This window comes from Myotis davidii, unplaced genomic scaffold, assembly GCF_000327345.1.
Source record: "Myotis davidii unplaced genomic scaffold, ASM32734v1 scaffold208, whole genome shotgun sequence".
Taxonomy (NCBI): domain Eukaryota; kingdom Metazoa; phylum Chordata; class Mammalia; order Chiroptera; family Vespertilionidae; genus Myotis; species Myotis davidii.
Window position 1 is genome coordinate 744,271 of NW_006299706.1, and position 15,726 is coordinate 759,996.

General features: G+C 54.3%; 2 protein-coding genes across 2 annotated transcripts in view; one reads left to right on the forward strand and one right to left on the reverse strand.

Annotated features, from left to right (window-relative positions):
• Nucleotides 1–5,613, forward strand: part of TDRD10 (tudor domain containing 10) — a 23,786-nt gene extending 18,173 nt beyond the window's left edge. The window contains exons 5-11 of the mRNA XM_006775754.2: nucleotides 692–734; nucleotides 1,229–1,319; nucleotides 2,063–2,210; nucleotides 2,461–2,606; nucleotides 2,882–3,036; nucleotides 4,859–4,929; nucleotides 5,136–5,613. Of these exons, the coding sequence (XP_006775817.2) occupies nucleotides 692–734; nucleotides 1,229–1,319; nucleotides 2,063–2,210; nucleotides 2,461–2,606; nucleotides 2,882–3,036; nucleotides 4,859–4,929; nucleotides 5,136–5,168 (687 nt within the window). The 3' untranslated portion in view covers nucleotides 5,169–5,613. The remainder of the gene's footprint in view (nucleotides 1–691; nucleotides 735–1,228; nucleotides 1,320–2,062; nucleotides 2,211–2,460; nucleotides 2,607–2,881; nucleotides 3,037–4,858; nucleotides 4,930–5,135) is intronic.
• Nucleotides 5,614–7,331: 1,718 nt separating this feature from the next.
• On the reverse strand, nucleotides 7,332–15,720 carry UBE2Q1 (ubiquitin conjugating enzyme E2Q family member 1). Its single transcript, XM_006775755.2, has 13 exons — nucleotides 15,659–15,720; nucleotides 13,437–13,541; nucleotides 13,020–13,124; nucleotides 12,351–12,401; nucleotides 10,191–10,331; nucleotides 9,883–9,967; nucleotides 9,630–9,690; nucleotides 9,345–9,435; nucleotides 9,174–9,232; nucleotides 9,036–9,084; nucleotides 8,680–8,775; nucleotides 8,262–8,328; nucleotides 7,332–7,820 (listed from the first exon to the last, which is right to left on the reverse strand). Exons 3-13 carry the CDS (start codon nucleotides 13,047–13,049, stop codon nucleotides 7,789–7,791), a joined length of 762 nt encoding a protein of 253 aa, XP_006775818.2. The 5' UTR covers nucleotides 13,050–13,124; nucleotides 13,437–13,541; nucleotides 15,659–15,720; the 3' UTR covers nucleotides 7,332–7,788.
• Nucleotides 15,721–15,726: the final 6 nt, after the last annotated feature.

Genomic DNA, 15,726 nt, shown 5'->3' on the forward strand with positions numbered 1-15,726 from the left:
GGAAAGGAGAGAGAGAGAGAGAGAGAGAGAGAAAGAGATTAAAGAATTGGCTTAGATGCCCAGCTGGCATGGCTTAGTGGTTGAGTGTCAAAGAGTGTCAAACTATGAAACCAGGAGTCACAGTTCGATTCGCAGTCAGGGCACATGCCTGGGCTGTGGGCTCGATCCCCAGTGCGGGGCGTGCAGGAGGCAGCCGATCAATGATTCTCTCTCATCACTGATGCTTCTATCCCTCTCCGCCTCTCCCTTCCTCTCTGAAATCAATTAAAATATATTAGAGGGCCAGCCGGTGAAAGATAAGGAAGACCGGACGTGTGCAATGTCAAGGAAGGCCAGGGAGCAGTGTTTCTAGAAAGGGGGGGTGGTGGTGGAATACGGCCAGTGAGCTCAGCGCGGAGAACATGAGGATGCAGCAGCTCGCAGGTCACGCTGACCCGGTGCGAGCTGTTTCAAGGCGGCCTCATTGGACTGTGCTGCAGGGACGTGTCAGGTGGGGAAGCAGACAGGGGAGGGCCCTGCCAGCGACGGAGCAGGGGAAGCTGGCAGCTAGAAGGGAGTGCGGTCAAGCCGGGGTCTCAAACGGCGGCGCAGGGGCTGTGACACTTCGCCTCCAAGTCCACTTGGAGCGACTCAACGTACAAACAGAGTAACTGTTGCCGCGCCTGAGCGGTGCCTGTCTCCTCTTCCCTAGGTGTCGCAGCGGCCTTCCTGTCGAGGGTTTGCCGAAATCACTGGTGAGATCCTGTGTCCCCGGGACGTGTCTTCCCAACGCCTGACTCAGTCCTCCCAGCCCCCCTTTCAGCTCTGCCCCCCCGTGGGCCTTTCCGTGGGGGAAATACCCTGTTTATTCCTCCGGGATGCTTTCTTGATTAATGACTGTCAGGCAGCACACCCTCCCCACCCCGCTGAAGATATAGAGCAGCGGTTCTCAACCTGTGGGTCGCGAGCAATGACAATACATCCTGCGTATCAGATATTTACATGACGATTCATCACAGTAGCAACATGACAGTTATGAAGCAGCAACGAAAATAATTTTATGGTTGGGTCACAACATGAGGAACTGTATTTAAAGGACCAGAAGGTTGAGAACCACTCCTCTAGAGGCTGAGGCGTGGAAGGACTCGCCGAGTGACCCATCTTGTCCTACCTCGGAGGGTGGGGCCAGGGCATCTTGGGGGGCAGGGGCAGCTCTGGTGTCTCCAAGACTCCGTCTCCTGCTCTCCAGCTTATTTCCAGCTCACCCCCAAAGCTCCCGGTGACCCCCGAGAGACAGCGAGACGGAGGACACCCTTATTTGCAGTCCCCATGGAAATGAGGTCAGTGGAGGGGCGCAGGGCCCACCAGAGCAAGCGGCGCCTGCAAGCAGCCTTCCGTCCCTAGAGGGTGGTAGGGGTGGTCCCCGTGCGGGAGTTAAGTTCTCAGGAGCTCCGGCACCAGACCCACAGGGACCTACGAAAATCTGTGTCCGTTTTGGGATGGTGAAGGCCTGTGACTGTCCCCATCCCCGGGTCCCAGGAGGCCATCATGCCCACCACATCGTCTGCTTTAACAGTGGACACCACTCGTCATGTCAGAGATGCCGGGATCATCTCGGGCGGGAACATGCTGTAGGACGAGTGGTTTGTGTTTTTCCACCGCAGCAGGTCCGCCTTGCTGACCACACGGTGCCTCAGGGGATGGAGTTGGTGGGTGGGAGGCGGGAGTTAGGCAGGAAGTAGACACAGGAGGAGCGATTTGGGGATTGAAAACGGGTCCTGGGTTTTGGACAGTCCACCCCTTGCTTCAGGTCGTGGGCCCAGTGAGGGCCGACCTGTCTGTGGGAGCCTGAGTGTGTGTTTGTGTTCCTCCTGGACCCGCCCCTTCCCAATCTCCTCCTCCCCCTCTCCTTCTCCCTCCCCCCTCCCTCCTCCCCCTGCCCTGGTTATGTACTCATCCCCTCCCTGGAGGGGTGGACCTGGCCCAGGGTGACCCTCCTGCCTGGCCCTGCCCCGCATCCTCCAGGACCAGGTTGGTCACCTTGTTCTCTCGCTCACCCCGTGTCCCACGGCTCTTCCCCCAGAGGCTCCTTCCTGGTGCCGCTCCTGAGGGAATGCTTCCGCGACCTGGGCTGGCTGGCCACCATCTGCCACACGGGCGGGGACGTGGGGCTGCTGGTGACCAGTATTGTCCCTCGGACCCCGTTCTTCTGGGCCATGCACGTCACGGAGGTATGGGCTTGTTGGTGGCCCGCGTGGGCTCAGTGCCTCCTCGCAGAGCCTTCCCGGGGTGGGTGTGGTGATGGGCCGGCGGCGTCCAGACAAGCGCGTTCTAACCCCCGGGTCCTGAGTCTTCCTCTCCCGCCTGGACCTTGGTTCCCTGGGGGCCGATCAGTGGTGCTGGCCTAGCAGGGGACGTCTGCAGAGCCAGGTGTGGGACGTGCTGCAGGCAGTGAGGCCCGTGCATGTGTGCCCCCTGCAGACTCTGCACCAGAACATGCAGGTGCTCTTCAGCACCCTGGCCGAGGCGGAGGGGCAGCAGCCCTACCTGCAGGACGCAGCCGTGCAGCGCGGGGCCCGCTGCCTGGCCGAGTACCACCTGGGCACTTACGGCTGGGCCTGGAACAGGTATATGCCCGGCAGGGGTGGACGGCCTAAGGCTGGACAGTGTGAGAGAGGCCGGCGGACAGCCACTCCTTCCCTTCTCCCTCCTCGGGACTCTGGTTTCTTTCTTGCTGCTTCCTCTCCCGAGATCTGTGACTGTATGATCACTTCTCTGCCCGAGGAAGGGGAGAACGAAGGAAACTCTGCTCTGTTACCCTTGACCTCTGAGCCTCTTTGTGAAGGACCACCGTGCATGCCGCCAGGTGGCACAGCCCTCCGTTCCTCCCTCCCCTGGCCAGGTGCTGGGTAGTGGACAGGGTGGATACCTGGGCTGTGGTCCTGTTCGTCGACTTTGGGCAGTCGGCCACCGTCCCGGTGCAGTGTCTGCGCAGCCTGGATAGTGATGACTTCTGGACCATCCCCCCCCTGACTCAGCCTTTCATGCTGAGGAAAGGTAAGATGCCCTCCGACCCCGACCCCCCCTCCCCCAGGCTCAGGGGTGGGGGATGCTGTGTCTGCCTCCAGGACCTCAGCAGGGGAGGGTGTGGGGGCAGCCAAGGCCCTCAGGGTACCCTTAAGCCTCTAGTCATTTGATCTTTCCCCGGTTTTTGGCATCTGCCTCTTGCAGAGCTGCCTCTTGGGTATTAGTTTTCACACCTGGGCTCCGTGGGCCCCAGCAGGTGCTGGCCAAAGGCTTAGCTCTCAGGGTGCAGGGAGGGAGGGCAGGCTTCTCACCCCTGCTTCTGTCAGCGCTGCTCTGTCTAAAGCAGTGGTTCTCCACCTTCCAAACGCCGTGACCCTTTAACACAGTTCCTCATGTTGTGGTGACCCCCAATTTCATTGTCACAAATTGAACATAATTAAAGCATAGTGATTAATCACAAAAACGATATGTAAATATATATGTGTTTTCCGATGGTCTTAGGCGACCCCTGTGAAAGGGTCGTTCCACCCCCAAGGGAGTCTCAACCCACAGGTTGAGAACCGCTGGTCTAAAGGAACAACAGAAGGCCCCGAGTCCAGTGCCTTCCACCTAACCATTTGTTTTCAGATTCTAGTTTTCTGTAACAGAATCCTTTCCCAATGAAATCTTAAGCAGAACCCAATGTACATAAAACCAGTGAAAGCGGAGCGACTCCGTGAAAGGATGAAAGAATGCTTTGGAGGATCAGGAGAAGCAGAGGTGAAGACAGACAGACAGACACACTCACTCCCCAAGTGTAGGCGCAGGCCCCCTCACCCCTTGGGAGGCTGAGGGGAACAGTGCCTAGTGGTCAGGAGCACCACCCACAGGTCATCTTGGGTAATTGCCCAGCCTGGGGGGAACGGGTCCAGGGCTCTGGAGTTGGGGGCAGGCTGAAGGGGACTGTGTGAGTGTTAGGGGCCAGAGTGCCCAGCCCAGACATGGCGGTGCTGAGCTCCCTCCTGGACGTGGAGATGGCCCGAGAGGTCAGGCAGGCGGTGGACAGTCCTCCCCAGATGGATGAGGAAAGCAAAGCTCCAAAAGGTGAAAGGAACTTCCTCACCTCTCACAGCAAGGAAGGGGCATGGCCGGGGGTGGAAATGAGGTCCAGCTTTAACATGGTCAGTCTCATGCGCGGACAGTCCCGGATTCGGAGGTTGGCAGGACAGCAGGGGCTGACATTTTGACCAGCGGCCTGCCCTGCCTCGTTCCAGCATGTATACATGCTCATGGTGGGAGCATCTGCTTCTGACTGCTATCCCTCTAGCCCAGATGCTCAGAGCAGAGAGGATGAAGTTTCTGTCCCCAGAATTCCCCATTAGAGAATGTGAAATCTCCCAGCTGACATGGCTCAGTGGTTGAGCTTCGGCCTGTGAACCAGGAGGTCACAGTTTGATTTCCGTTTGGAGCATATGCCCAGGGTGCAGGCTTGATCCCCAGTGTGGGGTGTGCAGGAGGCAGCCGATCAATGATTCTCTCCCATTGATGTTTCTCTCTCTGTCTCTCTCCCTCCCTTCATCTCTGAAATTTAAATACATATATAAAAAAAAAGAGAATGTAAAATCACAGGTTCATGTAATTATTCCAGTAACAGTAATAATGTCCCCTCCTTTTATATATTCCTCGTGCACCCTCCCCCTTGCCAGCTTTATCTCATTTATCCTGCAGCAGGGAGTTAGCCCTGACTAGCAGAGACTTGTAGGAGCTGCTCTGCATTTTCCCGAGGCCCGGCCTCCGTCTTCCCTCCCTTGCTCCTCCTGCGGACCCCGTGCCACCAGGGCTTTGTTGTTGTGTGTTGTGTTTCGTTTCGCAGGCACTCTGAGTTCCTATCAGCAGACCCATCACATCCTCAAAGGGAGAATCACCGGCGCTTTGAACTTGGAGGTAACTGCCCCGGTATCTCACTCAGCCCTGCTCCCTCTCCTCCCACCCCAGGTCTCAGCTGCGGGCCCGTGGCCAGGCCTGGATTGCGGATTTATCTGGCATTCCCTTAGAGGCTTAGACAAAACAACCTGAAGTTACCCAAGGGGTCGGGTAGACTGGCAGCTGTGGTCCTTCCTTTCCACTGAGACTTACTCTTTCTCTTGCAGCCACAAATCCTGAAGTTCGAAGAGTTAAGATGATGTGGCTGGCATCAGCTCCCTCCCTCCTTTATGTATTCTTCGTGCCCCCTCCCCCCTCCCCTCCCCCTGCCTGCCCTGACCTGTGTCCCCCTTCCACTCGCAAGGCCACACTGGTGCCCAGGATTGATTTGCATTTGCCTTTACCCTCAGTTCCCCTCAGAAAAGTCTCAGATTTGTCATGTGCCTTCAGTTCCCCACCCAGCACGGACATTTGAACCAAACCTAGAAAGCCTACATGGGAAGCTTCAGGCGGCCATGTATTTATTTTCTGTCTTTTGTGTGTGCCCCCAGAGCACGATATAAATTGCTCTCACAGATTCTGGAGATTCTGGAGAATGGAAGGGCCCCCTGCTTTCTTTTCCGGGGATTCCATGGTAGAACCAGGTGGGGAACACTGAACCAGTGAGCCATCCCCATGGAGAATAAACGTTGGCACGGTTCACGAGTTTGGGTGATTGATTCCTGTCTGGCCACCTCTCCCCAGCTCTGCCCTCCCCTCCCCACGGCAGCGAGGTGAGCTGTCTCAGGCCCTTACTCAGCTCTGGCTGCGGGCTCTGGGCTGGGCAGACCCTACCTGGATGGAGATTCATTCACACCTGAGGTGTAGGATGCTGACCTCAAAGAGCTGTTTCACTTCTTGCCTTAGAAGGAAATTGATTCACAATATGGCTTTGATTCTCCCATGATTGGTAACGCCATGAGAACCCTAAACTTAAGGTCATAAAGGGAATATTAGGTTTGACAAGAAAAGTGGGGGGTTCTCTGAGAGTTGCTGTACAACTCACAGGAGCTGGTGCCTCCCTTACGGCAGGGGAACAGGGACCCCATTATTTCTTTAAAAAAATTGATTAGAGCCAAACTATTTAAATAACTTTATTTGTTTCATCCTTTGGTAGATGAGAAAAATACATTACAAAATACATTATACAGAGGACAGCTCACAGTACACATTACTAAAAACACAATCTACATTTCAGCCAGGGCTGGTGATAAGTTCAGAAGAAAGCCACAAAGGCCTTGAAAACCAGATTTCCGCTCTATGGAATAAGTTTGCCCCTAAGGTCCCCACTTTATCTAAACTTTAGCACCCCGTATCAGGTGGGTGTGGGTAGAGTTAGAGCAGCATTGAGGGGGACTGTTGAACTCTCCATCCACCTGAAGCAGCAAGACATTAATCCCTTAAAAGAAAAAGGGGGGAAATGACCAATGTTAAAGCATTACAGAACTGACATCCTATAGGCGCCCAGGCAGCGCTCTCGATTCTGGGCTAAGACTAGCATCGTCACTGAGCCATCCCTGGCTTCTGTTATTGCGGTCATCACCTAGTCTGCGGGCATAGTCTGTCCCTCTGAGCCTGTCTCAACCCCAGCGCAAACTCACTGACGGGAGGCAGGCAGCACGCGTCAAACACAGACCTCATACCCTTCCTTTTAAACAGCATGTACAGACAACACAGCACTGACGGTTCTAGCCCCGCAGACTTCCTACCTCACTCTCCCCGCCCCAGCAGTTCCCAGAGCCTGGGGTGGGGACACAGGTGTACACAACAGCCCCCTTAAAGCTCACCTTCCCAGAGGACCCATCTTATGGAAGTGGCTTGAAAAGAATCCACAATTTTTCAAGCCAAACAATCTCAGAGCTAGACCTGTTTTCTCTTATGAGACCAAGGGAAGTGAGAGAGAGGAGGGGTGAGCAAAGAAGCTAGCCGGGAGCCGTTTCCCGGGAGGGAGGGATCGGCGAACACCAGCGTTGTGGCATACAGAGCCTACTGCTGAGACCGGAGGCCGAGTACACACGAGACTGCCTCCATCACCACTCAATTCATTTAAAAGCAATTCCATGAAACAGCAGCCTGGTAAGCCTCCTTTCCCATTTCCTTGTTCTTAGAAATTTGAAAATATCTGCAAGTAGAAGAGAAAAGTCGTCCTAAGAATTAAGGTCATCATTTCAGCCTGCTACACCGTGGCTCAGCAGGGCAGGCTCTGCATGCCAGGGGGACGAGTGCTGGTCGCTCCAGAGGCCTTCAGACGGAATCCACCTTCCTCTGGCTTTAGCAGTGAAGTGCAGCCTCTCATCTCGACCCCTCCCCCACCACCCAAATAGTTTCGGGGATGGGGGTGGGGTGGATATGGGAACAAAAAGAAAGATGAGTCAAGACCAGCATCTTCAAATTAACAAACTGTAATTGTTTTCCCAAAGATACATTTTTTTCATACACATCCATCATACACTGTAACCAAAAAAAGCAGTGTACATGAAATAAGAGAAAATAAATTAAAAATCCATAGCATAGGTAAGGAGGCTCTAGTCTGGAGCACAGCTGAGTTTCCAGCAATATAAGGAGGCTCAAAAGTTTCTTTTATAAGAATGCCTGCTAGCAAGGGTTCCAGCCAGGTGGTTGGTTGGTCTGTAAGTCAGTCTTGAGTACTTGAAACAGTTCGGTGTTGGTTTTTTCCTTAGCGTTTAGAATAGCCATCATTGTCCTGCAATAGGCAGAGCTATCACGTCCAGGAAAAATGAGGGAGGGAACCACAGAGGCAGCGTGAGATCCAAATACAGCATTCAAAGGTAATTGGTCCAGTGGTGCCTGGGGAGGGAGGAGGGGGACGGCGCTCCCGGGTTAGCCATCTTCCTTTGGGGGTGTGTACCAGCCTGCAAAGAAACCCAACAGTGAGGCGGAGGCTGAAGTCCCTGCTCCCAGCCCTGATCACTGAAGACTCCAGGATGACAGGTGGAATGACCCTAGGCAGGGCTTCCAGTGTGGGGAGAGGGGCAGGGAGACTGCCCACCTGGAGGGCATAAGCAAGGGGAGAGGCTGTGCCCAGCCCGAGATGACAGGGTGAGGTGAGCTTCCTCACAGGGTGGTCGGGAAGGGGCAGCACCGAGTCCACATGGGGTGTGATGGCTGGTGCTTGTCTGGAGAGGAGGCCGTGGAGGTTAGCCCCCTCTAGCCCTTGCCTGGGTAGCGGGCAGGTGCTGTGTTAATGGGTGATAAAGGCTCAGAAACCAGAAGGGGGTCCTTGCTATTTGGCTGGAAGGGAAAACCTCAGGCCTTCCGAGTGTCCGCATCCTGAGTCCTGGCTCCAGCCTCACCGTTTTTTTCGTGGATCTGCACCAAGGACTTGTAGGACTGCTGTGCTCTTGTCAGGCTGTATTGAGACTGGGGAGAGGAAGCCGCCAGATCAGGCCATGGCCAGCTGCGGCTTTACTGCCCCTCGCCTTCCATGAACTGTCACCCAGAGACCCAAACTTGTGCTCTGTTAACACGGAAGTGCCCCATCCGTAGGCCCCCTGGGGATGCAATCCCATAGCCTTCCCTTTCCAGACCCGTGTCCTCCCCGAAGTCTTAGGCAGCCCCTCAGGCCAAGGCCCTCTCCTGTTCCCACCACGGTGTCCCAGGCCCACACATCTGATGCTTCATCCGCTTGGCCCCTCAGAGTGGGCGGCCTGGGCCTGCTCGTGGCCCAAATGATAACTGGCTCCAGCCCGTCCAGCAGCCCCAGCTCCTTACTTTGTTGGCTCCGAACTGCACTCGTGCTTTCCCCTTCACCAGTGTGGCACTGATCTGCATGATCACGGACTCTATCGAGTAGGCACTGCTCCAGCCCTGGGAAACGGGGGGAGCAGCAAGTCAGGAGAGTTCCCAGACACCTCACACCTGCTCTCCAGCAAGGAGCTGCGTCTGTGGAGGGGGTCCTGCCCTTTACTCCCAGAACAGCCACCACCTGTTTGTCTGGGTCAGTGGGTGCCGGGCTCTGCCTGGCAAAATGTAAGGTTAAGCCCATCACCCCAAAGCCAGAGAGGTGCGGAGAAGCTCAGCCGAGCCCGGCCATGGCCAGCCTGACCACGGGCAAGAGACAGGCTCACCTGCTTGGTGAGAAGTTCCATGCAGATGGCACCTCCGCCCAGCACATACCTGCAGAAGAAAGGTTAGTCAGCTGTGCCTGGCAAAAGCTCACGCCCCTTTCTCACCTTCTGTAACAGGAGCTGCCCTCAGCCACTCACCCTCCTGAAAGGACTGGAGACACAACCCTGACAAACGGTGGGTCAAATGGAAAGTTATCCTGTGAGAGACAAAGGCAATGATTGGGGGGGAGGCCAGGATCTGCCACAAGACTGTACGGTGGAGGAGGAGGCCAGGGCCAGGAGGGAGGGGCTGGGAGGGAAAAGACTTACTTTAAAGGAGAAGTTGAGTAGGATGAAGTCTGCACCTTCTTTCTCTTTGAGGATCTGGAGATCGTTGTGCAAAGCGCTGTCCTGGTCAACTCTATGAAGCAAGGAGTCTGGGCTGACTCCTTGTCCTCGCTCAGGAGCCTGTGTCACCCCCCACTTCCCCTGGCTAGCAGCAGAGGGACACCCCACTGCCCACACCTGCTCCTGGGACTGCCCGAGACTCCCAGCACAGTGGCTCCCCACATACTAGGCCTCAACTTCCTTTCCAGTCCCAGAGTCCCCACTCACTTGAGGAGTTTGACATTCCAATCATAAAGACTGTCATTCACCAGTTCGACTGCATAGTTTCCTGGAAGGTGGAAGACAGGTGTTAGCAGGATGGTCCAGATGAGGACCCACCCAGGCCGAGAAGAAATAGATCAAAAGCTCCAGGTGCACCCCACGGACACGCAGCCAATCCAAGCCACTGGCTTGAGGAGCTCCATTCTGCTCGTCTCCTTAGAGAAGCTCCTGTCCAGGCCCTTCCCGGGGGCAAACTCACCACCTTTGAAACTCTGTGATCGGTATATATCCCTGAGCTCCTTCATCAGCCGGTCAGTGGCCTGCACCGAGCCAGATACTGCCCCCTGCAGGGAGGAAGACAAACGTCTCAGGGTCATGTGGTTTGGAAACACACATACTAGACTTCAGGGGCAGTCGGGCAGCTTGTTCAGGATCTGAGCAAGGATTAGGCACACCCATAACTCACCCCAGAAAACAGACTGCTCCCAGACTGATAGGTGATGGCCTACCACTTTCTAGCCAGTACCCACCACCCCTTGGCCCAGCCTCTCCCTAGAAGGTACGTACATTTAAGTAATCTTGCCTCTGGTTCTTTTTAATTTTCTCTAGGATAGCCAAGTTTTCTTTTCCGATGCCATCATCTTCCGACTTCTTGCCCTCCGCTGGCTCTTCCTCTTTCATTTCATAGTGATCTAGGTCTTCTGTGTCCTGGAGGTGGGATGGGATAGAGAAAAGAAACCAACACAGGTTGTGGAGAGGGGCCATCGCCTTCCCAGTCCCATTTGGTCTAGAGCTGCAAGTTAAGGATCAGTGGACTCTCCAGCAAGCTAAGGAACACAGCGTCCTTTCTGTTCCGGCAACAATTCCCAGCCCCATCCCTCCACAATCTAAAGGACAAGGCAAACCCCTCCCATTCAGTCCTACAGCAGAACTACGTATGGGTCTAGGGAAGCAGAGACTCATTCCTCGTTTCCCAGCCTGACCCTGCTCCAACGTTCCTAAAACTCTCCCTTGGCAGCAGCTCTTAATTCCTAGAATGACTTTGGCCTGACACTGTGAGAGATCATGTTTCACCAGGTGACACTGTACCTAAGAATTCTCAGGACTCCAGGTTAAAGGAGGAACCTGGATCAGAAACCTCATGCCCGCCCAGGTGCATGACCTGAGTCAGCACAGGCACCACTGACGAGAGGGAAATGAGGAAGGCGGTCCAGTGAGGGAGCTTGGTAGAGGTCAAGAACAGAACTCACCCTGCCTTTCCATCATGCACAGAGTCCACTGTGCATGATGGGAAAGCCCATATCCAGGATGTGAACCCTGCTAGATGCTGGGTGATGGCGCAGAGGGCTCTCTACTCTCTGACAGGAGTAAGTTTCATGTGTCATGAGCCTTTTGTGTCTTAAGACCTTAACGAAGTTATAGAACCTGGGACATTAATGCAATGCTTGGAGACAAAGCAATCCAAGTGATCTGGCTCTAGCAGGACACGGCAATACTGACTTCCTAATTATTACCTTGATGCTGACATCTACTGAATGTTTATTATGTCGGGCACTATACTGGATGCTGTACACACTAGCTCGGTTAATTCTCACAACCACCGTGCCTTTATGTATCATTACTCCCGTTTTTACAGGTAAGGAACTGAGGTCTAGTAATGTTAATTCTCATGTCCAAAGTCATACAACTCTTAGCAGAGCTAAAATGCGAATCAAATCTGTCTGGCTCTGAAGCTCAAGTTCTTAATTGTAATATTAAGCAGAAATACCTGTTTTTAAAATAGATAAATTGTTTAGCAATATGTACTGCATGAAGCATTTTACATGCAATGCCTCATTTAATCTTTAAGACAACCATGTATAGTAGATACCATAATTCTGTTTTATAAATAGGGAAACTGCAGCTTAGTAAAATTAGATAAAATTCCCAAGTTAAGATAACCTTGGAGATACAGGATGCAAACCCAGGCCTGCTCAAAGCCATGTGAAATTAACTTGCTGCAGCCTGACCAGTTTGGCTTAGTGGATAAGCAGTGGCCCATGGTCAGAAGGGTCTCGGGTTCAATTCCCGGTCAAGGGCACGTACTTTGGTTGCAGGCAGGATCCCTGGCCCCAGGTCAGGGCTAGTGCGGGAGGCAACCAGTCCAATGTTTCTCTTTCTGTCTCTCCCACTCACTTCCACTCACTCTAAAAATAATGGAAAAATATCCTCAGGTGAGGATTAAGAAAAAAGAAAAAGGAAGAGAAATTAACTTGCTGCTATTTGGTATAAACAGATTTGCACGTGACTGTCTTCAGTGGTTGATGTGAGTGCCCTGTCTCCTCTATTACACTGGCCATTCCTCCAGGTCAGTGAATATGTCTTTACTCACTGGCATTTTCCCCTCCCAGTTTAGACTGGAGCTCTGTTAATCCTCACCTGAGGATATTTTTTTTCCATTGATTTTTAGACAGAGTGGAACAAAGGGAGAGAGACAGAGAGAAACATTGATGAGAGAGACATATGGACTGGTTGCCTCCTGCACATGCCCCGTCTGGGGCCAGGGATCAAGCCTGCAACCGAGGTATGTGTCCTTGACCAGAATCAAACCCAGGATCCTCCAGTCCACGGGCCAACGCTCTAACCATTGAGCAAAACAGGCTAGGGCTACCCTGGAGCTCTGTACACTGTGGATGCTCAAAGCTGCTGATTGAAAGTTTCCAATGCTGCCTCAGGTGGCAAGCCTACCTCAGGCATCTCCTCATCTTCATCTTCCGAAGACACGTCTTCCTGTGTGCACTGCAGTGGGGAGAGGAAAGGTGGGAGATCAGAGCCCAGTGGCTTCCTAGAGTGCAACCTCTCACCTACTCCCCCAAGCTCCCAGGTCTGGAAGCTGTGTGCCCATCCATAACGCTGCCAGCCTGTCCACCAGCCAGATCTGAGTGGAAGCAACAGCCCAGGCAATGACTTCACTAGCAGCCCATGACTCTCCTCCTACCATATGCCAAAGTATAGAAGAGAAGCAGAGTGGCTATTTCTGTCACCCACCTCACAAATCCCAGTTTATTTTCCCCAAGGATTCTTGCTTCTTGGTTCTTAACAAGGGGCCTGAGACCCCAATGGCCACCAACTTCTACTGGACTCTCCCCGCCCCCCCTGCCCCTTCTTCTCCACGTAAGGTATATTGCCCATGAGAGTGAGTTTTGATAGGTGAAGCTATTGGCGTCCCATTTAACTAGATTCCCATCTGGGGGAAAAAGAAGCCAAGAGTCACGTGTGTGTGTGTGTGTGTGTGTGTGTATGTGTGGGGGGGGCGGGGGAGGGGGTCGGGTGCAGAGGAGCTGCTCAGGTTTGCCTCCATCGCCTGAGTGCTGTCTGCGGGGTAACTGCACAAGCCTGAGCTCCTCGGCTCCTCACCTGGTCTGCGGGCAAGGGCTGATCCAGCATCTCCACATCTGGATGCTGAGGGAGGTTATAGAGTTTACACAGGTCGGAGATGATCCTCTTCAGATGCTGCAATAGCTGGGGATAGGGGACCACAGTGACATCAAATACTTTCCAACCCCAATCCGGACGGGTACATGGATGAGCTCTTAGCTCAGAACCCAAATTGGTACCTAGTTCACTAATCTTATGGACCACGTAGCTGTGGGAGAGTTTACCGGACCCATCCTGGGGCTGGCATAGGTCTCCCCCTTTGTTCCTTTGCAAACAACTCCCCCAAGAAGTCTGCCCCCACAGTTCATCCTACTGCACCACCCACTTTCCAGGTGTCTCCCTTTCACAGTTCACCTTCAAGATATGGACCCAGCCTCAGCACCCTGGCCCCCTTACCAGAGTATTCCCCTTCTTTATGTCCACCAGCCTCTCCAAGACAGCAGCCAAGTTTGGGTCATCAGACTCCACCGACCAGATCGGGGGCACAGCAGGGTATGACTCCTGGCGGGAAAAAGAGCAGAGAGCGCGGTCAAGATGGGCAGCTCTGGGAAAAGCTACATTTTGCCGGCCCGCCACTCCTCACAACTTCTCGTTCCTTTGCTCTTTCTCCAGCTCAGCAGGTCAGTATCTAATCCGGCAGCTCTCCGAGGAACCCTAGGCCATGAGGAGAGACAGCGGCACAGCCACACTCTGAGAACAGTGAGGGGCTTATCCAGGTTCCGGACTTGAAGTTCTCCCATACCCAGCACCAAGTCCTCGTCTGATTTTCAAGCCCCACAATCAGCTGGGGAGCAGATCACCTCACCACACTCACACTGATGTGAAAAAAGCAGACGACAGGCCACTTTCAGTTTAACTGCGGAAGCAGGGACTGAAAACTAGATTATCTCCAGAATCTAAAAGTGAAAGGGGAGCAGAATTCCCACACCCCGCTTCCAACAGGACCCCTAAAAGGCCAGTTCCCCCCCCACCACTCTCTTGGGAACCTGCCACCCTCTTCGTCCAGGCGTAGGATGCAGGGCTCCACATGGCAGGCTGGAAGAGGCCCACGCCGCGAACATTCCCAGCATTCCTGAGCCACAGTGCCAAATGCAGCCGGACCAGACTCCCCCTCTCCCTAAACCAGGGGCCAGTTCGGGCCAAGTCTCCTTTACAGGGGCCACAGGGTGTCTAACCGAGAACCTTCTGAATTAACTTTCTTTTAGGGACAAAGATAGTAGATGGCCGCTGGCAACTGGAAGGGCAGGTAGAAGGGGGAAAACCTACCCGTAAGGAATGAGTAGCTAAATTCAGGAACAAAATTAACTCCTGAAGTTTCCACATCTGCCAAGGAAACCATTTCCACGTTCACTAGGGGTTTCAGCTCTGCCATGGTTCTAATCCTCAATGCCGGAGGGAAACAAATTATTCAAGATGCCCCAGTCTTCACCTAAGCCACACCTAGTGCGTCAATCTTAACTTCCTACTTCAGTAGGAGAAAAGGTGATGTGTGTGGTTGGTGGGGATGGAAGAGGAAAGAAGAAGTGGGATGCGCGAGTTTTGGTGGGACACCCTCCAATGGGAGCCGAGGCCTGCCTGGCCAAACCCTGACCTGGTTTGAAGGAAAGGGACAGAAAACAGGAACCATGTAAATTGAATCAGGACCCAAAGTCCCACACAATCCACAAGCCTGTCTTTCCCCAGACTGCTCCCATTTGCAGCCTGCTGCCTGCCCGGATCAAGTACTGTTCTCCGAGTCCTTAACCAGGGCCGCACGTGATCACCCTGGTAGTGTAAGTGCTACACCACACAGTACCGGGCACTCCCAGGGTACCAGCGGCCAGCCCTCTTCAAGGGGTCTGTGCGGGGGCACTAGCCCAGCAAGCAGAGGATGGAATGATGTCCACTGGGGAGAAAAGGAACTGTTTCTTGCTCGAAACGGGATCGTCCTCACACAGGACCACCATTCCCAGGAAAGGCAACACACAAGCCAGGACAATTGGAGATATCCTCAGGGAACAGCGAGGGAGTGGCAGATCTGCTCCCAGCTGGGGCAAAAGGAGAGTTAGAGGTTACACCAGAATGAAAGGGAACCCGGAGGAGAGGAAGAAGAGGGTCAGGGGGCTGCAACCACCACCAGGTAAATTCAGAGGCAGAGGGGCTGCAGGAGAGGCGCCTGGGCAGGGCTCTCACAGGTGGCAGCGTCCTAAGCGAAAGGTGCCGTGAGAGGGGGCATCACTGAAACGTGTCGAGCTCCCGACCAAGTCCTTCCAGCTGAGGTCGGGGCAGAGGCCTGGAACCGGGCAATGAGCGCGAGGGGAAGCAAAGGGCACTCCCAGGTGGCAGGGTGAAGCCGTGGAGAACCCCAAATCGTGAGCCTGGGGATGTGGGTGGGTGAGTGGAGAGGGGCAGTGGCGGCGCTGCGTGTCAGGGTGCCCCTCACTAGGAAGGGTCCAGGGGGGAGCTTCTGGGTGCTCGGCAGAACCTCCAGGGCCAGACACAGTGTAACCTGGAGGGAAGGAGCGAGCCCCGAGGGGGGATTCGGCCTCCTGGGTCCCTCGAGATAAAAAAGCTGTGTGGGGGGACCTGGAGTCGCTGAGAGGGGGCTCCTATGGGGGCGCACGCACGGGGGTCCTCACCGTGATGTTGCAGTGGATGCGGACGGGATCCCCAGGCACCGACCCCCGTGCGGGGAGATGCGGGCCGG

Bases quoted from the DNA above. Each gene is read 5' to 3' on its own strand.
- UBE2Q1 (XM_006775755.2), bottom strand. From the start codon at position 13,049: ATGCTGGATCAGCCCTTGCCCGCAGACCAG. The intron at 10,332-12,350 runs GTAGGCTTGCCA...TCCCACCTCCAG, and splicing joins AAGATGAGGAGATGCCTGAG to GACACAGAAGACCTAGATCA. The intron at 9,691-9,882 runs GTGAGTTTGCCC...TCCACCTTCCAG, and splicing joins ATCACAGAGTTTCAAAGGTG to GAAACTATGCAGTCGAACTG.